The sequence below is a fragment of the Lepidochelys kempii genome, chromosome 6 (genome assembly GCF_965140265.1).
Source record: "Lepidochelys kempii isolate rLepKem1 chromosome 6, rLepKem1.hap2, whole genome shotgun sequence".
Taxonomy (NCBI): Eukaryota; Metazoa; Chordata; order Testudines; family Cheloniidae; genus Lepidochelys; species Lepidochelys kempii.
The window spans coordinates 39,628,361-39,651,875 of record NC_133261.1 but is presented as its reverse complement, the minus strand read 5'-3'; the positions used below and the strand labels follow the sequence as shown (position 1 = coordinate 39,651,875).

The 23,515-nt window shown below is 43.1% G+C and overlaps 1 protein-coding gene across 14 annotated transcripts in view; it reads left to right on the top strand.

Moving 5' to 3' along the window:
* PPFIBP2 (PPFIA binding protein 2) overlaps nt 1-23,515 on the top strand; it is a 217,809-nt gene that overhangs the window by 82,782 nt on the left and 111,512 nt on the right. For all 14 annotated transcript variants that reach the window (XM_073347678.1, XM_073347667.1, XM_073347677.1 and 11 more), the window contains exon 3: nt 12,502-12,716. In XM_073347678.1, the coding sequence (XP_073203779.1) occupies nt 12,502-12,716 (215 nt within the window). The remainder of the gene's footprint in view (nt 1-12,501; nt 12,717-23,515) is intronic.

Below are 23,515 nucleotides of genomic sequence, written 5' to 3'. Positions count from 1 at the left end.
ACTTTCTGGGATGGGAAGTGGTACCTGGAGAAGGATTGCTAGGGTTTGTTGGTATATTCTGCTGGGCCTTTATCCTCTCCATCTCCTCCACATGCTTCCTTGCCTCCATTTCCCTCTTGTGGGCAGCCTCCTGTACCTCCTTCTCCAGCCGCATGAGTTCTATCTGTCTTTCATGTTCCCTTTGTTTTTCCTCAGCCTGAAATTTGGCTAATTCCAGCTGTAGTCGAGCCGAGGATTTGGCCATTCTAACCACTCTGTTTTTAACTAACTTTACACCCGAGGTTTAGAAATAAACAAACAAAACTTGGCTGTAAAATTTTGCTGTGCTGGAATAGAATACCTATTCTCTGATAGTGATTGTCAGCCTACAGAAAAAGACAATTCCCTTGTCTCTGCTCTGGGCCCAAATTAAAGCAAAAAACCTCCAACTACTTGGAAACCTGCTTACCCAGCCCAAAGAAAAAAAAATTTCTTTTCAAACCTGTGCTCCTTGTAAAACAAAAAAAAATCAAAATCCTAAAAAAAACCCTGCCACTTTTGTCTCCAGGCAAATGGGTAGAGCACACACCCCCTATTTACTTTTAGGAAGAAAAGAAAAAAAAAACCTCTGGGTTGGAAGACTGTGAATTTCCCTGCAGGAGTTAAGTACCCTGCCTCCAGGCAAAGAAAACCTGCAATTCACAAGATAATCCCCTTTTGTCTCTGCTTAGCCACAAAGCAGAGAGAAACCAAGCTGCTTTCAGTTTCAAAGCTGCTTCCTGGACTTCCTAAAAATTCCTTTTTAAAATCTGTATTTCTAGTTCAAAAAATCTCAACTGGATCTCAAAATGATTTCAGGTTAATCCCACCGCTGCCACCATGTCACGGTTCCTCCCCCACTCTGAACTCTAGGGTACAGATGTGGGGACCTGCATGAAAAACCTCCTAAGCTTATCTTTACCAGCTTAGGTCAAAAACTTCCCCAAGGTACAAAATATTACACCCGTTATCCTTGGACTGGCCGCTACCACCACCAAACTAATACTGGTTACTGGGGAAGAGCTGTTTGGACGCGTCCTTCCCCCCAAAATACTTCCCAAAACCTTGCACCCCACTTCCTGGACAAGGTTTGGTAAAAAGCCTCACCAATTTGCCTAGGTGACTACAGACCCAGACCCTTGGATCTTAAGAACAATGAACAATCCTCCCAACACTTGCACCCCCCCTTTCCTGGGAAATGTTGGATAAAAAGCCTCACCAATTTGCATAGGTGACCACAGACCCAAACCCTTGGATCTGAGAACAATGAAAAAGCATTCAGTGTTTTACAAGAAGACTTTTAATAAAAAATAGAAGTAAATAGAAATAAAGAAATCCCCCCTGTAAAATCAGGATGGTAGATATCTTACAGGGTAATTAGATTCAAAAACATAGAGAACCCCTCTAGGCAAAACCTTAAGTTACAAAAAAGATACACAGACAGAAATAGTTATTCTATTCAGCACAATTCTTTTCTCAGCCATTTAAAGAAATCATAATCTAACACATACCTAGCTAGATTACTTACTAAAAGTTCTAAGACTCCATTCCTGTTCTGTCCCTGGCCAAGACGACTACAGACAGACACAGACCCTTTGTTTCTCCCCCTCCTCCCAGCTTTTGAAAGTATCTTGTCTCCTCATTGGTCATTTTGGTCAGGTGCCAGCGAGGTTACCTTTAGCTTCTTAACCCTTTACAGGTGAGAGGAGCTTTCCCCTGGCCAGGAGGGATTTCAAAGGGGTTTACCCTTCCCTTTATATTTATGACAGCCCCTGATGCCCAGTCCATGTAATATTACTTTATGGACAAGGATTTTCAGACCATGGCAATTAGAGCTGAGATCATTAGTCATTTTTCTCTGTACATTTCAAGTACTCATAATATCTTCTTAATGTGGCATTACGATGGAAATGTTATGCTCACATAAATTGTGTAGTATGTTAAATACAGAAAGGAATTGGTTCATTTAATGGACATGTAACTTGCCACATTTATCTTTTTAAAATCAGTTTCTCTTTTTGAGTCAATGAAGCACAAATAATTATCTAAATTCATTAATCACTTTGGGGTAACCTCAACTGTTTGTAAACTGAGGGCCCAGTTCTGATACCCTTATATTGACTAGTGCTTTTCTCCACAAGTAGTTCCTTTAGAAATCAGTGGGATTCCTTGATTAGCTTATGAAGTAACGTACCGCTCATTGCAGATAAATGTACCAGAGCATTGTCCTTAAAAGTTCAGGTTTTGTTTTGTAGTATTTTAAAAAAGCTCCTAGGAATCAGCCTTACGCCACATTTCAGAAAAAACTTATTTCTTGCAGCTTATTGTATATCCCTGAAAGATACAGGGATATACTGGGAACTCTACTGTACCAGATACTGACACTATAGTAATAGTAGATCTGGCATAGTTAGTATCTGTGTAAGCGGGGGAATGGTCCTGCTATTGTGGGGAACTTTCCTGGCTTATCCACCACCCTGGTGAAGGGGGCTAGTGAAAGGATCTGAGTCCTTGCTCCCACTTCCTTTACCCAGAGGCCTGCCTGATCTCAAGGGCTCCCCTTCCACTCTCCTGTGTGGCAGAGTCCTCATAACTCCAACAAGGCTGGGCCTAGGATTCCTGGGGGGTTCGACCCCCAACCTTGTCATAGTCACTTAGGGCAGGGGCTAGGGTGTCCCCACTTTGGGGTGCTCTCTCTGCACTGGATGCTTCCCTGACCTACTGATCATTACATGCAGTTCAAAGCAAATACAATTTATTAAACAGCAATCCATTTTTTTTAAAAAAAGGAAAAATGGGGAAGGCTGAAGGAAAACACTGCTCTGTGGCATGGGGATATCACAACCAGCATCTCTGGAATGTAAGGGCAGTCCAGTCTGTTCCTCACAAGTCCCAGGCCTCCTGATCAGGCCCTGCCTGTGCTGCAGGGATGCTGCAGGTCGGACACTTGTTCTGGTGGTGGCCACATGCCCTGAAGCTTTAGTTGGCAGGACCCTTCTTCCCAGCGTTGCCCCATCGGGATTATGATCCCCCTCCAAGTCGGGCCTGCAAGGCGTCTTAGCTGGGGGCGTCTCCCTGCGCTGGGCCCACTGCCCAGGGTCCTCCTCGCTCTCCACAGCTGCTCACTGCACCCTGCTCCGAACTGCTCCAGCTCCACTCTGCCTCAACATGGCTGCTGCTCTGTCTCCAGCTCCCTGGACTGCTTCTCTGGCTCCTCTGGATCTGGTTGATACAGCTCTGCTCCCAGCACAGATCTGGTCTGCAGGCTGCTTCTGTGACTCTGGTACCAGCACTGACCTGCTTCCTGGGCTGCCTTTCTGGCCCCTCTGGCTGGCATGGCTCAGCTCAGCTCGGGCACCTGCTTTCTCCTGAGCTCGGCCCCACTCTGTCTGACCCAGGCAATTTCAGCTCACATGGAGGATGGGACCCCCCCCGGCCTCCTGACTCCCTCATTAGCCTGTCCACCCTTTCAATCAGGCTGCCCTGGAGCATTGGCCTCTCCCCATTGTTCCTGGGGACTGTCAGTCTCAGGGTCTGATTTCGCATCGACCCTTCCCCTTTCTTTTGGTACTCGGAGCTAGCCAACCAAAACACCCCCACTGAGTTTTAGTAAGGGGACAAGAGTCCCCTTACATCTGCAAAAACTAAGAGCCATGTTTCAGCTAAGAAAATGTCTTACTCATTGGTGGAGAGTAATTGCAGAGACCGCAAGGATTACAGCTGGGAATGTCTGATATTTAATTGTCAGTAAAGGAAATGGTTGAGACATGCATGAGGCAGATTCCACAGATCAGCACGAAATTAGAACACCGCCGTCAGGTCTCTCCATTTTTACAAAACAATAAAGGCAAAGGTCTCAAAACCATGTTACAGTCAAAAACAAGTTCTAAATCAAGAACCTTGGATGGCAAGTAAATGCCCTTTAAATTCTACAGCTATAACTCCAGATACTCCAAGCTTACAAGTGTTATATAATGAAAACATAACCATGCACTGCATGTCTAAATTAATACACAGTAAAACATATCACACCATTTTGTTCCTGTAGCTCTTGTAAGACTACAACATTTAAATTAAGTATATGTACCACTTTATATATACACCATGTCTTTTATTATTTAAGGTATTCAGTAGAGAAGGATTGAGCTGATTAGACAAATTTTCAGTTCATCTGAACCTGAAGGGCTATATTAGGGTCCTGAGGTGAGAAAATGGGCATACCTTAGCCTTGTGTGTCTCCAAACTAGAAGATGCATCCAGGACTGGGGCCAGAAATGACCTTTCCAGGAATTGGCTCCTTGACAGAGGATTCTGACTAACTCAACCAACATTTTTACAAGTTGCCTTTTAGAGGTAGTTCTTGCAGGAAGAATGTTGGAGCGCTTACACCACTGTTAGAGTGACACAAAGCTGCCTACACATGTTGAAGGATCTGGATCACTAACTTTAAAACACTTGCTTTTCATAGGGATGTAAAAGGTTAAACGAATAACCAGTAAGCATTAGGTTTACTATTAACCGACCGTAACCCATTAACCCTGGTGGCCCTGCACTGGCCAGAGTGGTCCCAGCCCTGGTTGTGCCGGGCCGGGCCGGGCAGCCCCAGCTCCATCTGTACCCGCCCAGCGGGACCCCACCCCTAGCCGTGCAGGGTCAGAGCGGCCCCAGCACTGAGCCGGCTGGGGTGGGACCCCACCCCCGGCTGACCTGGCGAGACCTCACCCCAAGATGGCCCTGCCCTGGGTGCGCTGAGCTGGCCGGAGGGGCCACGGACAACCCGGCAGGACCTCAGCCCCAGCCATGCCAAAGCGGCCCCAGCCCTCGTCATGCCGTGCTGGACGAATGGAGCGACCCCAGTCACGCCATGCCACCCGGCTGGAGGGATCTCGGTTAACAGTTAACCGGTTAAACGCTATAATTTTAATCTGTTAACTCGTTAACATTTTAAACCGATATTTACATCACTAGTTTCCCAGATTTCCCAGGAAAATGCTACTGTGAGCTGCAGTGTGACATGTGAAGTTTCAAGGGGTTTGGTTTCTCTCTGTAGAGTACAGAAGTTGGGTGAGGGAGCTTCATATTCCACCATATAGAAACTAACTTCAAACTTAGCTATGGAATGCCCAAGAAAACTACAAGCCATATATAATTCCAGGCTCCACATTGTGGAAGCCATATGTTTCAAAAGAAATAGAAGTGCAAAGAGCAGAAGATACAGTAATGTAGGTAAAAAGAGGCACTGAAAACATGCTAGCTGTCATTCCATAGTATGGAGAATCTGAAGCACAAAAGTCTTTTGTAGTTCAGAAGTCTGTTCATGTGAGTCATTCAGTTGTCAATTAAGCTAGTAAATAGCTTTTGAAGACTGTCAGTTTTTAACAAGTTTTATCATCCACAGAGTTTCTGTAAATATGTCTGAATTTATATTGTCTTTAATGCTGTTTTGTTCCATTATGAACAGAAGCAAGATTAGCAAAAGGAAAATCACACAGAAATGCAAGCAGCCTTGTGACTATTTGAGGCTAAATATCTTCCCTTCCTCCACAAACCAAAGCATGTATTATTTGTATACTTTCAGAGATTCAGCTTTTTTGATACAGCGTTCTTGTTCTCTACAGCCTACTTAAAGTTACCACAAAGCTTTCTGGGGTAGACAAGTTCATTTTGGATTTTCATAGAATCATAGAATATCAGGGTTGGAAGGGACCTCAGGAGGTCATCTAGTCCAACCCCCTGCTCAAAAGCAGGACCCATCCCCAATTAAATCATCCCAGCCAGGGCTTTGTCAAGCCTGACCTTAAAAACTTCTAAGGAAGGAGATTCCACCACCTCCCTAGGCAACGCATTCCAGTGTTTCACCACCCTCCTAGTGAAAAAGTTTTTCCTAATATCCAACCTAAACCTCCCCCACTGCAACTTGAGACCATTACTCCTTGTCCTGTCCTCTTCCACCACTGAGAATAGTCTAGAACCATCCTCTCTGGAACCACCTCTCAGGTAGTTGAAAGCAGCTATCAAATCCCCCCTCATTCTTCTCTTCAACAGACTAAACAATCCCAGTTCCCTCAGCCTCTCCTCATAAGTCATGTGTTCCAGACCCCTAATCATTTTTGTTGCCCTTCGCTGGACTCTTTCCAATTTATCCACATCCTTCTTGAAGTGTGGGGCCCAAAACTGGACACAGTACTCCAGATGAGGCCTCACCAATGTCGAATAGAGGGGGACGATCACGTCCCTCGATCTGCTCGCTATGCTCCTACTTATACATCCCAAAATGCCACTGGCCTTCTTGGCAACAAGGGCACACTGCTGACTCATATCCAGCTTCTCGTCCACTGTCACCCCTAGGTCCTTTTCCGCAGAACTGCTGCCTAGCCATTCGGTCCCTAGTCTGTAGCTGTGCATTGGGTTCTTCCGTCCTAAGTGCAGGACCCTGCACTTATCCTTATTGAACCTCATCAGATTTCTTTTGGCCCAATCCTCCAATTTGTCTATGTCCCTCTGTATCCTATCCCTGCCCTCCAGTGTATCTACCACTCCTCCCAGTTTAGTATCATCCGATTTTGCGCTGAAACGTTGTCTTCTCTCTCCTGCCCCCACCAAATTGTTTTATCACAAATCTCATTAGGCTAGAAAAACCTGTGGGAGATGGTCTGGTAGAGGAAATCTGTCTGAGGCTCTCCTCACAGAATTTCCCTAAGTTACTTGGGTGGGGAGAAGGGTGGATTTTGCTTTCCTCCGCCATGTAAAATGGTCTGTGGTTCTGCTCCTGAACCCTCTGCTGGGATCAATGATAATCCACCTGTGGTGCAGGCATTTCTTCGCACTAGCTTTGAGGCCGCTGGCCTATCCCACTTTCTCCCCTTGCCACATTTACTTGGGACTGTAAGTTTTTTGGTGGGTAGGGGTATCTGTCACTCTGTGTGCACGTACAGTGCCTAGCACAGTAGGACCTGAATCTTGGCTTGGCGCCTGTAGGACCTCCAATAATACAAAAAATAATAAAAGCTACTGTTGGAATCCCTCTGAATGCAATACAACCTGAGGTAAAGGGATTGGGGGCAAAGAGCAGGGCTGAACACAGGGTTCTCATGCTGGTGGCCCTTGCCTTCAATGGACTGCCCAATAGCCATGGATTTTAGATGAATTTTCTGCCCTTTCTATGGGGAAGTAGATCCTGTCTTCCCAATAGAATTGAAAGGAAACTGCAAGCCTGAACTCAGTTTCCCAGCACATATGAGGGAATGTAGCTATGCAGTTATGTAGCTCCTAGGGTTATAGCATTATAACCAATTGCTGCAGTTTGCCCTTAGTGTTTGAAGTCCCTGTGTAGCTGCAAACAAAATATTTTCAAATTTTGGGGGCTACACAAAACATAACACTATATAGGATATGTTCAAAGCTGACGTTAGCATTTCTTGGCTTGTGAAACAATTTACCATGCCCTCCGCTACCCCAATTCCCGTCCACTGTAATTTTATAGCTCTCTTTGGTAACTTATATCACAAGGCTGCAAATGCATTGCTCTCCAAACTGGAAAAAGAAAAGGAGTACTTGTGGCACCTTAGAGACTAACCAATTTATTTCAGCATAAGCTTTCGTGAGCTACAGCTCACTTCATCAGATGCATACTGTGGAAAGTACAGAAGACGTTCCCAGAAGTCACCTATTACAGGACAGGCCTAACAAAGAAAATAACAGAACGCCACTAGCCGTCACCTTCAGCCCCCAACTAAAACCCCTCCAACGCATTATCAAGGATCTACAACCTATCCTGAAGGATGACCCAACACTCTCACAAATCTTGGGAGACAGGCCAGTCCTTGCCTACAGACAGCCCCCCAACCTGAAGCAAATACTCACCAGCAACCACATACCACACAACTGAACCACTAACCCAGGAACCTATCCTTGCAACAAAGCCCGTTGCCAACTGTGCCCACATATCTATTCAGGGGACACCATCACAGGGCCTAATAACATCAGCCACACTATCAGAGGCTCGTTCACCTGCACATCTACCAATGTGATATATGCTATCATGTGCCAGCAATGCCCCTCTGCCATGTACATTGGTCAATCTGGACAGTTTCTACATAAAAGAATAAATGGACACAAATCAGATGTCAAGAATTATAACATTCATAAACCAGTCGGAGAATACTTCAATCTCTCTGGTCACGCGATTACAGACATGAAAGTTGCGATATTACAACAGAAAAACTTCAAATCCAGACTCCAGCGAGAGACTGCTGAATTGGAATTCATTTGCAAATTGGATACAATTAACTTAGGCTTGAATAGAGACTGGGAGTGGCTAAGTCATTATGCAAGGTAACCTATTTCCCCTTGTTTTTTCCTACCCCGCCCCAAGACGTTCTTGTTAATCTCTGGATTTGTGCTGGAAATGGCCCACCTTGATTATCATACACATTGTAAGGAGAGTCATCACTTTAGGTTTCAGAGTAACAGCCGTGTTAGTATTCGCAAAAAAAAAAAAGGAGTACTTGTGGCACCTTAGAGACTAACCAATTTATTTGAGCATAAGCTTTAATGAGCTACAGCTCACTTCATCGGATGCATGCTTTCCACAGTATGCATCCGATGAAGTGAGCTGTAGCTGACAAAAGCTTATGCTCAAATAAATTGGTTAGTCTCTAAGGTGCCACAATTACTCCTTTTCTTTTTTCATCACTTTAGATAAGCTATTACCAACAGGAGAGGGGGTTTGTGTGTGTGTTTGGGGGGTGGGGTGAGGAGAACCTGGATTTGTGCTGGAAATGGCCCACCTTGATTATCATACACATTGTAAGGAGAGTGATCACTTTACATAAGCTATTACCAGCATGAGAGTGGGGTGGGGGGAGAGAAAACCTTTTGTAGTGATAATCACCCATTTTTTCATGGTTTGTGTGTATAAAAACGTCTTATGTACTTTCCACAGTATGCATCCGATGAAGTGAGCTGTAGCTCACGAAAGCTTATGCTCAAATAAATTGGTTAGTCTCTAAGGTGCCACAAGTACTCCTTTTTTTTTTGCAAATACAGACTAACACGGCTGTTACTCTGAAACCTTTCCAAACTGGGTTATGTATTTGCCCCAAAGCAACCTTTCCCTGGAATTAGCTGAATGGCTCCAAAGAACTTTGAACTGCAAAACGCTTTAAGTTCACAGAATAGGAAATGTGTAACTGAAAATGCTGTACAGTTGTCCCCACACTTTTGAATACCGTGTGCAGAAGCTTTGTAACCTCAGTCATCCACTATCGGGATATGCAGGCCAAAAAAGGAGTTGGTTAACCCTAAAAAGATTACTTGAATTGGTCCCAAAAGCACTTTACAAACAGCCACATGGAAAATATATTTGTATTACGTTAGTGCCCAGAGCGCCCAGCCAAGATCAGGAACCCATTATGCTAGACACTATATAGATGCATAGTATCAGAAGATTCCTACCCCACAGAGCTTACGATCTAAAGATAGATATAAGGTGGGAGAAAGGAAATATTACTTCTCCCTTCTTTACAGATGGGAAACTGGGGCACAGAGAGATTAAATGATTTGCCTAAGATCCCCCAGTGAGTGTATGTGGCAGAGCTGGGAATTGAGCCCATTTTTCCCCAGTTGCAGTTAGATGCCTTTGCTTTAACCATATCTTTCCCCTCTTGAGTTTTTAAGCAAGAAGGGGATGGTAGGAAAACACGTGCAGTCTTTCTTTTGATCCTAGCACCTCATCAGGTTTCAGGCTGCAAGGCGATACTCATTCTTGCATTCACATACCTGTCTGGTATTAGAGTAGCAGCCGTGTTAGTCTGTATTCGCAAAAAGAAAAGGAGGACTTGTGGCACCTTAAAGACTAACAAATTTGTTTGAGCATAAGCTTTCGTGAGCTACACGAAAAGCTTATGCTCAGATAAATGTGTTAGTCTCTAAGGTGCCACAAGTCCTCCTTTTCTGTCTGGAATTGTAACTTGCTTGTGCTCTTCGCAGTTTTAGTGTGGACATGGTTAAATTTAACATATACCATATTTAATTAAACTAGTTCCTGTGGGTTTTTAGTTCTGTTTTTTCAGTTTCTTTCTTCTGTTCTCCTTTTCAGATGAACAATGCATGTTCTATTTAATACAAAGATATTTAGGAACTGAACAAGAGGAAGTAAGTCAGTGATCTGTTTGAGTCCTGCCAATGTTCAGCCAGAAAAATAGGAAGCTGTATGAATTAAAATGTTGAATGAGCATCTACATTTCTACATCACTTCTCTCCCTGGTGAACTGTGCCTTGGCATTGCCTCCAGGGGAATTTTACCCCTCCCCCACTTCAATCAAAGAGGAAAAAGGGCTGCAATGGCAACCCACAGCAAATTGGATTAAAAATAGCAGCACAAAAGAGGACAATGTGTGCATGTGTTTGGAAAGGGGAGAGGAAGGATTATGTTCTCTCAGTGATGCACTGGGATCTGTGTGTCTAGCTTCCATTCCAGAAAATGAAAGTTACCCATATAGGGGCTTGATCCTCCAGGGTGCTGAGCACTATGGCCCCAATCCAGCAAAGCACTTAAGCATTGTGCTTAATTTTAAAAATGTAAGTAGTCCCATAGACTTCAAGTCAGTGGGGCTTTGTTGCATGGAAGCTAGAATGCTCAGTACCTTGCAAGATCCAGCCTGATAGCCCCCTGGTGGTGAATGATGAATAGGCCCTGAGTCATTGATGAAGAAATTTGATTGCATTGAAGACACTTTATTTAGCAAAATTAAAGGCTTGGATTTTTTTTTTTTTTTTTTTACTGATCATACCTGAGCACAGGGTATTCTGTATCCGTCTGTCCTGCTGTTCTCCAACCACTTTTCTGTTTTCCTCCCCGCATGGACCACTATAACTTCAGACCGCTGGGTCCTCGATACTGTGGCAGAGGGTTTTACCCTACCGTTTATTTCTACCCCATCCCCATTCCCTGTTCCTCTTCAGGGACCCTTCTCATGAGAGTTTCCTTTTTTTCACACAAGCCATAATTAAAAGGTGGAACTCATTGATGCATGAAGTTGATGAGGCCAAGAATTTATCAGGAATCAGCAAGGGCTTGAACATTTATATATATAATATTCAGAATTACAACAAAATACTAATGCAGATGTTTTTGAAGGAAGAAAAAAAACTTTGTGGGTTTATGCCCGTCTCTTAACTGTTGGGGGTTAAGAGAAGGTTTCATGGGGGAACAGATTATCTATCTCACATATGGCTCACCACGGAGTGTCTTTCAGTTTTGCATGCTGGATACTGGACTAGATGGAAGAAGAGCCAGTATGGCAATTCCTATGTTCTAACTGGAGTTTAACGGTTACAAACAGATGTTTTTCCCCGCCCTGTGTTGGCCCTTATTTGCTGCCACTTTTGTTTCTGACATTCCCTTCCCACATTGTTGCGGGGGAGGGGGAGAGAGAGCTTAAACTACTACTGACTGTCTTCTGTGCTGTCAAGTGTTTTACTAAGCCAAGGATGCTATCCAGTTTTCCTGTGTAAGGAAAACAAACTCCTCCACATTGAAGCCACAATCCAAATTTCTGAGGCTTGCATTTAGTTGGCACTCTTTCAGCCCAATCAATGCCTGATTACCATATGAAGGGAGGGGGCCTTGCTGAATGAGCTAAATTTCCATCATGTCATGGGGAAGTGTCTTCTACCCCCACCTTGTTGGGGTTTTTTTAAGTGATAGGAAAGCATTACATCAGCAATGGGTTCTTTCCAGTTCCAATTTCCTGTCCATCTTTTGGTAATTTTAATCAATACCAAGCTGATACTTTGGAACTTAAGACTGCATCTAAGAACTAACTTCTGCCCTCTGCTAAGACTTTAGTGGAGTTGCACATGTACTGTGCCTTGAGGAAAGAATTTCTCTCTCAGTATTGCTGGATTCCGTTTTAAGAGGATGAGAAGGGTTTTGCTAGCAATCTATATAGCTAACTATGATTTTTTTTTTTCTGCCAAAGCTTAGGTTTTTTTGTCATGATTGTAATGAAACCTGTTCTCACCTGGATTTCTTGCTAAAATAGAACAAAAGTCCTTTTTGTAATACAGGAGAAATGGGGCTATTGTGTGGTCTTTCAACTACATTGTGACATCTTATGGTTGCAAAGGTTACTTGCAGGTGGTTTGGAGGTGGTTTGGTTTGTGTTTAAGGGGCGTTAGCAAATCTATCCTGGACCGAGTATCCTCTTTTTAAATGTAGTGATCTGAATATTACACCTCTGTCTCATTCTGAAAGAGGACATTTATTTGTCTGTTTAAATAACAACTAACTCAAAAATGTGTAAGTGCTATCAGAAAGATGTCATATTTCCCTTTTCATTAATTGTTAATAATACCCATAGAGTAGCATCTGGGGTGTAGCTATTATTGTATCATTGAATTATATCCATATATTTATTGAAGACCTTTAAAAATTTTTATAAAAATCTCTTTTCTCCCTCTCTTTACTACTTGTATTAGGTACTAAGGCAGCCACAGAGTATGCAAACGGCATATATGACATTGTGTCATGTGCTCCATCAGTATATTTGGGTACATTCCAAATCTTGCATCTGCTAGAAGAACTGAAGATGGCACTAGAAATGCTAGAGGATCCTCAAGAGAGAGAAGCATTACGGAATCAGGTACCGGGGGATACAGCAAGATGTATACGGGAGTGGCTGGAGGAAAACCTGGTGAGTCGTCACGAACAACTTTTCCATCTGGTTGGGGAATAATATTGACTCCTGTGTCTCGTGGTTCAATTCTTTTAGTAATGGAATTCAAGCTGCCGCAGTCTACTCAAGTTTTAGCCCTTAGAACGCTTAGTGTACTTCAGCTGTCTGTACTAGGCTAGCATACCTGGGGGTTGAAGATCTAGGAAGGTGGTAGAGATCTCATTTTATGGTGGGAGGAGGAGGATGGAGAGAAGGAGGTGGAAAGGAAAGTTTAAAAGTGCTGCCCCTCTATCCATGCCCTTTCTGTTGCCCTCGCCTGGAGAAAAACAATTGAATTGGGATTTGTAACTGGATACAGAACCTTTCACCTCTAGTCCCTCGTTCAGAATGTGACTGTATGCAGTGGCATGTGCTTCTGAGGCAGCTAATATGGAAAGGGTTAAAGGGATCTCATATGTTCCTAGCCTTCTGCATTGTGGTGCCTCACTCAGAGGTATCCTGACTCTCCAAAGCACCCCTTGTGTTTACTAAGAGAGGAGAGCAGCGAGCATAGCAGAGAGATTCACTGTTTGCTCCTGCTGCACCAGAGCATGCAAGGCTGGGTTAGGAGGCAGGTAGGGAAATGAGCCACCTGGTCATCTAGTTAAGGCAACTGAGGCTCACTGGAGTGGTGAGCAGGCCATCAGGCAACCTCTTGAAGAAGAGACCCAGTGTAGGTGGGGGAGGAGAAATGGGTGTAAACTGCCAAAATGCACCTCCCCAAGAAGACCTGCTGCTGCAGATATGTGGTGGTTAGGGGAGTGGGGTGAGAGTTTTCAAAGCTTCAGAAAGGTTTGGTTGTATGGGTGGATGGTGACGGTTTTGATTGGCTCCACCAAACCATTTTGCTCTTTCCTAATTGTGGCCATAGATGCTGATCCAATGTGCATCACCTACCATAGATGTCCTGCTGTTAATATGTGCTAAGGCTTCTGGAATACTTTCTGCCATTTGCTTCTCTTTGTTAGCCTGGCCTGTCTTTGAATTGCGTACCCTAGAGGTGCAGTGTTGTGGTTGGAAAATCTTTATCTGGGACGTTATGAAAGGAAGGAATGGGAAGTTGGCGCAGATTTAGTGGTTTTTTAAAATGTTAAATTTAATTTCTCAGTTTTGGAGTCTGTCGGCCAAATCCTTAGGTCAGTTCTTATTCAGTCCTCCCTCAAGTATACTTCCGCTGAGTTTCCTAGGTAAGAACTCAGGCTCTCAGGATCTGGCCCGATGGTCGGTAAAGGAAAGTACTTATTAAAATATAAATATTTAGTACTCCATATAGTGGTTTTACATTTTTATAGCACCATCTAAATGCATTGGCCTTGAACCACAGAGCTCAGGGGAGTTTGGATCTGGGATTTTGCATTTGGCTCCTCTCTTGTACAAATATGAATTAAACTTCACATCACTGTGAGGCAGATAATACTGTGAGTATTATCCCCTTTGAATTTAGACTCCTCTGTTTTATACTAATCTTGTAACAAATGCACGTTTTCTCATATAGTAGTTTCCTCCATATGGGAAATCATCCAAAACAGAAACCACAGTTCCCTTCCCAAAACATCATTATCTGTAGTTGCAAATCTTGCAGCCCTTTCTAGTACACCATGAACTGTGTTGATCTGGGTGAAGTACCTGGGCTATCCATGTTCAAAACCAACAGATTAGTGGTAACTTGTACTATCTATCTTTGGGTCTCTTGTAGAACAATATTTCTGCTTGCAGAACAGTATTTCTCCTTTTTTAATGGTTTTCACTTTGTTATATTAATCCGCAAATTCCACACCATGTTTTGTTTTTACTTACGTCTAAGAACACACCTAACCCTGTGTCTAGGCATATACATGACTCACAGAAGCCTATTCAAAATGACAGATTGTTTTGGAAATTACTTTTGCATTCTCTCACTCTATGGTGGCAGCTCTGGTGAAGCATCAAGAAAAAGCATGAGCAAATAAATGAGTGTACATCATCCATTGGAAGTCGTCAAACTCATGGTCTGCTCAGTGAACTTGGACATGAATTCCAGAATTAAGAGTCATACTCTGAGAACACTTCCAGCCCTGAGCATTGAAATCAAAAGATTGGTAGTGAAAGGGGCCGAAGTGATCTTTCCATCTCTCATGATATGTGAAAAGAAAAGAAGTACTTGTGGCACCTTAGAGACTAACAAATTTATTAGAGCATTATTAGAAACACCCACTGTTTCATGTTCTCTGTGTATATAAAATCTCCCCACTATATTTTCCACTGTATGCATCCGATGAAGTGAGCCGTAGCTCACGAAAGCTTATGCTCTAATAAATTTGTTAGTCTCTAGGGTGCCACAAGTACTCCTTTTCTTTTTACAGATACAGACTAACACGGCTGCTACTCTGAAACCTGTCATGAAACCTGTCATGACAGGCAGGAACGTCTTTGAGGGGAGGGCTCCTGCCTCATACTGAGAATGAGGGGCTATCAGCAGCTTATCTCAAGTGCTTATGTATAAATGCACAAAGCCTTGGAAACAAACAGGGAGAACTGGAGGTCCTGGTGATGTCAAGGAATTATGACGTGATTGGAATAACAGAGACTTGGTGGGATAACTCACATGACTGGAGTACTGTCATGGATGGTTATAAACTGTTCAGGAAGGACAGGGAGGGCAGAAAAGGTGGGGGAGTAGCACCATATGTAAGGGAGCAGTATGACTGCTCAGAGCTCCGGTACGAAACTGCAGAAAAACCTGAGTGTCTCTGGATTAAGTTTAGAAGTGTGAGCAACAAGAGTGATGTGGTGGTGGGAGTCTGCTATAGACCACCGGACCAGGGGGATGAGGTGGATGAGGCTTTCTTCCGGCAACTCGCAGAAGCTACTAGATCGCACACCCTCGTTCTCATGGGTGACTTTAATTTTCCTGATATCTGCTGGGAGAGCACTACAGCGGTGCATAGACAATCCAGGAAGTTTTTGGAAAATGTAGGGGACAATTTCCTGGTGCAAGTGCTAGAGGAGCCAGCTAGGGGAGGAGCTTTTCTTGACCTGCTGCTCACAAACCGGGAAGAATTAGTGGGGGAAGCAAAAGTGGATGGGAATTTGGGAGGCAGTGAGCATGAGTTGGTTGAGTTCAGGATCCTGACACAGGGAAGAAAGGTAAGCAGCAGGATACGGACCCTGGACTTCAGGAAAGCAGACTTCAACTCCCTCAGGGAACGGATGGGTAGGATCCCCTGGGCGACTAACATGAAGGGGAAAGGAGTCCAGGAGAGCTAGCTGTATTTCAAGGAATCCCTGTTGAGGTTACAGGGACAAACCATCCCGATGTGTCGAAAGAATAGTAAATATGGCAGGCGACCAGCTTGGCTTAACGGTGAAATCCTAGCGGATCTTAAACATAAAAAAGAAGCTTACAAGAAGTGGAAGGTTGGACATATGACCAGGGAAGAGTATAAAAATATTGCTCGAGCATGTAGGAATGAAATCAGGAGGGCCAATTCGCACCTGGAGCTGCAGCTAGCAAGAGATGTCAAGAGTAACAAGAAGGGTTTCTTCAGGTATGTTGGCAATAAGAAGAAAGCCAAGGAAAGTGTGGGCCAATTACTGAATGAGGGAGGCAACCTAGTGATAGAGGATGTGGGAAAAGCTAATGTACTCAATGCTTTTTTTTCCTCAGTCTTCACTAACAAGGTCAGCTCCCAGACTGCTGCGCTGGGCATCACAGCATGGGGAGTAGATGGCCAGCCCTCTGTGGAGAAAGAGGTGATTAGGGACTATTTAGAAAAGCTGGACTTGCACAAGTCCATGGGGCCGGATGAGTTGCATCCGAGAGTGCTAAAGGAATTGGCGGCTGTGATTGCAGAGTCATTGGCCATTATCTTTGAAAACTCATGGCGAACGGGGGAAGTCCCAGATGACTGGAAAAAGGCTAATGTAGTGCCAATCTTTAAAAAAGGGAAGGAGGAGGATCCTGGGAACTACAGGCCAGTCAGCCTCACCTCAGTCCCCGGAAAAATCATGGAGCAGGTCCAAAGAATCAATCCTGAAGCACTTACACGAGAGGAAAGTGATCAGGAACAGTCAGCATGGATTCACCAAGGGAAGATCATGCCTGACTAATCTAATCGCCTTCTATGATGAGACTACTGGTTCTGTGGATGAAGGGAAAGCAGTGGATGTATTGTTTCTTGACTTTAGCAAAGCTTTTGACACGGTCTCCCACAGTATTCTTGTCAGCAAGTTAAAGTAGTATGGGCTGGATGAATGCACTATAAGGTGGGTAGAAAGTTGGCTAGATTGTCGGGCTCAACGGGTAGTGATCAATGGCTACATGTCTAGTTGGCAGCTGGTGTCAAGTGGAGTGCCCCAGGGGTCGGTCCTGGGGCCGGTTTTGTTCAATATCTTCATAAATGATCTGGAGGATGGTGTGGATTGCACTCTCAGCAAATTTGCGGATGAAACTAAACTAGGAGGAGTGGTAGATACGCTGGAGGGCAGGGATAGGATACAGAGGGACCTAAACAAATTGGAGGATTGGGCCAAAAGAAATCTGATGAGATTCAACAAGGATAAGTGCAGGGTCCTGCACTTAGGACGGAAGAACCCAATGCACCGCTACAGACTAGGGACCGAATGGCTAGGCAGCAGTTCTGCGGAAAAGGACCTAGGGGTGACAGTGGACGAGAAGCTGGATATGAGTCAGCAGTGTGCCCTTGTTGCCAAGAAGGCCAATGGCATTTTGGGATGTATAAGTAGGGGTATAGCGAGCAGATCGAGGGACGTGATCGTCCCCCTCTATTCGACATTGGTGAGGCCTCATCTGGAGTACTGTGTCCAGTTTTGGGCCCCACACTACAAGAAGGATGTGGATAAATTGGAGAGAGTCCAGCGAAGGGCAACAAAAATGATTAGGGGTCTGGAACACAAGACTTATGAGGAGAGGCTGAAGGAACTGGGATTGTTTAGTCTGCGGAAGAGAAGAATGAGGGGGGATTTGATAGCTGCTTTCAACTACCTGAGAGGTGGTTCCAGAGAGGATGGTTCTAGACTGTTCTCAGTGGTAGAAGAGGACAGGACAAGGAGTAAAGGTCTCAAGTTGCAGTGGGGGAGGTTTAGGTTGGATATTAGGAAAAACTTTTTCACTAGGAGGGTGGTGAAACACTGGAATGCGTTACCTAGGGAGGTGGTAGAGTCTCCTTCCTTAGAAGTTTTTAAGGTCAGGCTTGACAAAGCCCTGCCTGGGATGATTTAATTGGGGATGGGTCCTGCTTTGAGCAGGGGGTTGGACTAGATGACCTCCTGAGGTCCCTTCCAACCCTGATATTCTATGATTCTATGATTTGAGGAAGAGTGGTCTCTCAAGATAGCCAGGAACCAAACCATAAAGGGCTGGATTTGAATACCAAAGTAAAGCAATAGCCGGTACAGTTTATGAAGCACAGGTACAGTAAGCTTCATGTACGCAAGAGAGTGCCTGCCATTCTGCACTAAGGCTATGTCTTCACTACAGCTTATGTTGGTATAAATTGTGTCTTTCAGGGGGGTGAATAAATCACAAGTTACACTCCCAGTAGTGCCGGTCTGGACAGCGCTATGTTGGTGGGAGAGCATCTCCCACCGACATAGCTACTGCCACTCACAGGGGCTGGAGTAGTGAAGCCGATGGGAGAGCTCATGAGTGTATCATCATTTAAAACTAAAGCAACAAAACCTCACAATTGGCTTTTTTGTTCAGCAAAGATCAGTAACTGAATAGGAACTGAGACTCAACTGTTTTCTCACCGGCAAAATCATAACCAGAATTCCACTTAGATGCTATGGGTGTTCTCACTTCTGGGTTGCCTAACCCTGCTGCGACTGGTTCAGATCTTCCTGAGTAATGTAGAGTGGGGATATAGAATGGAAAGTGACCAAAAAAGTCCTCTTTACAGCATTGTTATTCATTTCTATTGCAGCAGCACCTACAGGTCCCAGCCCCATTGTGCTAGGGACTGCATAAACATGTAACAAAACAACAATCCCTGCCTTGAAAAGCTTACAACTTATGGAACAATGGCACTTTTGTCATTGATACTCCCAGTGGTGAATTACAGCTACAAAGTGCTAAAGTAGACAGGCCCATGCAATTTGGTTCCTCCAGGATAGGATTGAAGCACATTGGCAGGGTAATGAGGGGGAAGCTTTCTGACTATTGCCCATGCTCTATATCTGTTCTATCAATAAATAGAGACTACCAGTCACAAAGCACTAAATCCACTCATTTATTTTTAAATCTAAACCAATTATAGCTGTAGCCTTTTCGGGAGTATCTGCTAAAGATGTAGGTATTTAGGGTGCCGTGGAATTTAGTTATGTTCATGGAGTGTAAATCCAAAATAACATAACCAGAAAGTTTTATGCCCATCATTGCTTACCTGCATTTTTGTAAGTGTCTATTTTAATCCTTTACTATGGAAAGGATTGGTTGTGATTTCGTGGTTCCTGTAGAGATGAATTTTGTACTTATGAAAATAAGGGCTTGACCCAGAACCCATCAGAGTGAATGGAAAGGCTCTAAAAACAGACCATTTGCAGTAGTAAAGGTAGTGAGACCACACACTCATAGCGTAAGGCTCCTGTTCTCTCTCAACCTGTGATCAGGGAACCCCAAGGTTCCTGAGACTAGGAGTGTTGAGACTGTGTGGAGTGTTGCTTCTGAAGCTGCTGACATTTCTGTAACTTGAAAACATATCCCAAAGGTGGATGTGGTGTAACTAGTTGTGATTCCTTAGTATGAACTAGCTGAATGCATAACAGACAGGAATGCTACTGAGAACCCAGGTGCACACAATGTTCTTGAAGTAACAGTCTCAAAAGCTGTGTCAGTGTGGTTTTCAAACAGCGAGGAAGAGAGGTGTAGCTAGTCCTGCCTGGCTTTTTTTATTAGACTTCAAATTCTAGTCCTGCTAGGACTCTGATTCCAAACACTGTGGGACAAATCTACCCTCATGTCAGAAAAGGGTAAGTCAGAACTGAATTTCACGGGAAATTTATTGGGTGTATTAGATGTAGGCAGCTCATTAAGTAGGGCTTAACTTTCTCTGAAATTTAGAACAGGACTATTGTTTTGACAAGGTTAAGATGGAATAAAACTCCGTTAATTGCACAGCTGTAATTACTTAATACGAGTAAGAACTGCATTGAGATTCTGTGCCTGTGGGTGAGCAGGTCTGTGTCATTTAGAAATGCTTTGTATTTGTATCTGACACACTGCAAAATGAAAGCTAAGATTATTATGGGTGACTGGCTGTAAAATGATTTTGGATATAGTACTACAGTTATTACTAAATATTTCAGTAGTGCAAGGACCAAATGACGTATCACAAAGCGGATAGTAATTTCAACATTAAAAATTAACCACTGACTGTGCTTGACTTGGTCAGCTAAATGATACATATTTAGTTACCATTTCATTTTGCTAATGCCAAATGAAATTCTGCGCTGCTAATGCTTTTTTGTGTGTTAGGCTCTGCAAAGATGCATTTCTCCCCTAAGAAGGTTTGGATCCACTTCACCTAAGTATAATTCTCACATGATTTTTAACATGAGTGACAATCTAGTTTCATAGATTGTAAAATGTCTGTAGTTAGTTTAAACCACTTCACCATAGAGCGTTGTACGTTGGCCATTAGAAAGCTGGTTACTCTTGAAAACATGGAAATATTTTCCTGACCATATTCACTTTGAGAAATGTAACTCTGGCAAACTTGGTAAATCTATTTGCCAGATGCTAAGGAAAAAAGAAGAGTAGAAAAATCCGAAATACTATACGTATTTTTTAAATAATTTTATTTATTTTATTTCATCTACTCTTAATTTGTAACAAGTGCCTTTTTATTACTCTGGGTGCTTCCACACTAATTAAAAACATCCCATTCAACAGATTAAATAGAATAGCCTGCCCATACATTCTTAACTAGTACTTATCTACCAATAAGAGCTCTTTAATGAGGGTCCATTCAATGCCTATTAAAGTCAAAGGGAGTCTTTCCATTGACTTAATTGGGTTTTGGATCAAACCACTAGGCCACAGTTCAGCAAAAGAATAAAAAACAAGCTTAAGTTTACAAATGAGTTTATGACCCATTGACTTCAAAATTTAAAATTCACATGTGCCTAAATACTTTGCTGAACTGGTTTTTGCTGCCAAATCCCTCTGCTCCCCACTTCTCTAAATGCAACTGAGATGGACTTTTCAGAATTCTCAGCCCATAACACTGGGATATTACTGCTTTGCAAAGCACCTGGAGATTGTGACGGGTTCCCCCTGGGGTGCCACCTGGAACTGGGGTACCACTGAACCCTCTGACCCACCAGCCTGGCTCCCTCTCGCACTGTACTGCTGTGACAAGCTGCAAAGCCCTCCAGCCTGCACTTTCACCAGCATTCATACAGGGAGGGACACACCCAGCTGCAGTTACATGCAGGCTCTCTAACCACCAGCTTCCCAGCCTGGGACCCCAGAGCAGTACTGTCCTGCCCTGGTCAAATCTGGCCAGTGTACGGGTTTAATACCTGGTCCGCCTCTCTCTCATTGTGAAGAGAACAAGGCACAGCTTCTCTCCTAAGGCCTATTGTTTTTCCTAATGGCTCATTGCCCTGAATAGGCCCTTCCCAGCCAGCTATCTAGACTATAAGCATCTTGTCTAGTGGTTGTTACCCAGGTGTAACTACATTTGAAATACGGATTCGTAGTCAATATTCATTACTTCAGGTACAAAAATGATACATGCATACAAATAGGATAATTCATATTCAGCAAATCAAAACTTTTCCAATGTCACCTCACGTGACTTATCTAGTACAAAATGCATCATAATTATGCCATTATCCTATCATAATAAGATCATTGTGATGAATATGGGGTGCAATGTCAGAGAGATATTTGGGTGAGTGTCATTGTATAGGTGGAAAGGATTAATATAATTATAATATTGTCCACTGGAAATAGATCATTCTTATTTGTACAGAAATTTAAGGGACACTGTGTGGTCAAATTGGCCCAAAATATGGATTTTGTAAAACATAGCTTTTACCAAACTTGATCCCAATAATGTTTTCCTCAAACTTATTTATAAAATTTTTACAGAAATATTTTTTATCAAGAAAACACTACCCTGTTCAGAACTCAGACACAGCAGAGTTGTATTAGTACATGAGGACCTGAAAGTGAAATTAACTATGTTTTTTCTGAAAGATATGCTCTTGTTCAACAGGAATTAATGCAGGGAAGTCCTAAAGCCTGTGTTATACAGGAGGTCAGACTAGATGATCACAGTGGTCTCTTTTGGCCTACTAATCTGTAAACTATAATTGGAAGTTATAAAATGACCTGTCAGTTTTCATTGGTCAAGCTGAGAGAAATGCAAATAAGTGAAGTGCATAAAGAGTGTAAAGTAAATTAACGGTTCAAAATTCTTGTTTTATTTTAGTGATCTAAGATGTTAGCAATAACACAGGTAAAGGAATTCTATTTTTTCAAAAATAATTTATTTTAGCTTCATCAGTGCCCTTTTAAGTGAGTTGCATACAATATCAATATTTGATTTGAAGGTTTTTGCTGATTTAAGGAAAAAATAAACTTCTATAAATTTTCATCTGCAGCTGACTCTCCCACATTGGGATAAGGATAGACACTCTTCTGTGTAGTGCCAATCGAGACTGATATGTCCGGAAACAACTTGACTGTAGAACTTAACTGTTGAGAAGCATCATGAATCTAAATATAGTTCGATCTCCCTAGTACCAAGTGGAATTAGCACACATGACATTGAAAACTGACCTGCAGAGAGACTTTGGAGAGTAAAAGAAAGCCTTCGTTTTGCATTCATTTTCATTCATCTATTTTTTCTGACTTAAAACACAATGCTGGAGTACCTTCTCTGAATAGCACTTTTTTGTACTTTAAAAAAACAAACAAAAAAAAATTGAACCCAGTTCTGTGATGCATTATGACTCCTTTTCAAAGTCAGCAGATTTGGCCAGCTGGGAATTTCCCCCCTCTGTAGGTATAGAGCTGCTATATCAACTCTTCTAACAGCCCTTAAGTAGTGTGGTCAGGGGAGACGAGGAGTGGTAGGAGTGCTTTTACACTTCAGCTATCGCTGCATGCCAGACAGCATTGACTCCCCCATATAAATAGTAAGAGCTTGATGTGGACACTTTAGTACTCAGTACAGATATAATTTATTCTAGGTTTGCTCTGCATGGAAATGATAAATCTTCAGAAACTAACATTGCAATAATTTACTGTACTAGCTATTCAGCAGAGAGAGGAAAAAATCAACACTATGCAAACAAAAGCCACAAGTTAGAAGTCATCTTACAACCAATGGGGCCAAACTGGCTCTCTTCAGATGTTTCCCCAAAAAGGAAACATTGATTCTGCTTTTCCACAGTTATTTGCACCCATGTTCTAGCCAGCAGTGCTGTCCCACAGTCCCAACATGACCACCTTTCAGAATTCCTGCCAAGAATTGAGCAGGGGGATTCACAGTGGTCAGAGCTAGATTTAGGGTGTCTATGATAAAAATGTAGAGTTCTCCCCTTCCCCATTTGGAAAACCTCCTCTTCATTAGTTCATAGGACTTGTAGCGGGGACTATTCTATGTGTTTTCAAGAACGCATTGGGGGATAGCAATTGCACATTTGCCTTTAGAAGGATTTTGAATAATGGATCTGGACAAATCCTAGGTATCAAAGTCTCAGCTGTTGTCTTAAGTGTCTTTTTCCCATTGCAATAAGCAGCTGACATATGTGTAAAAGTTCTT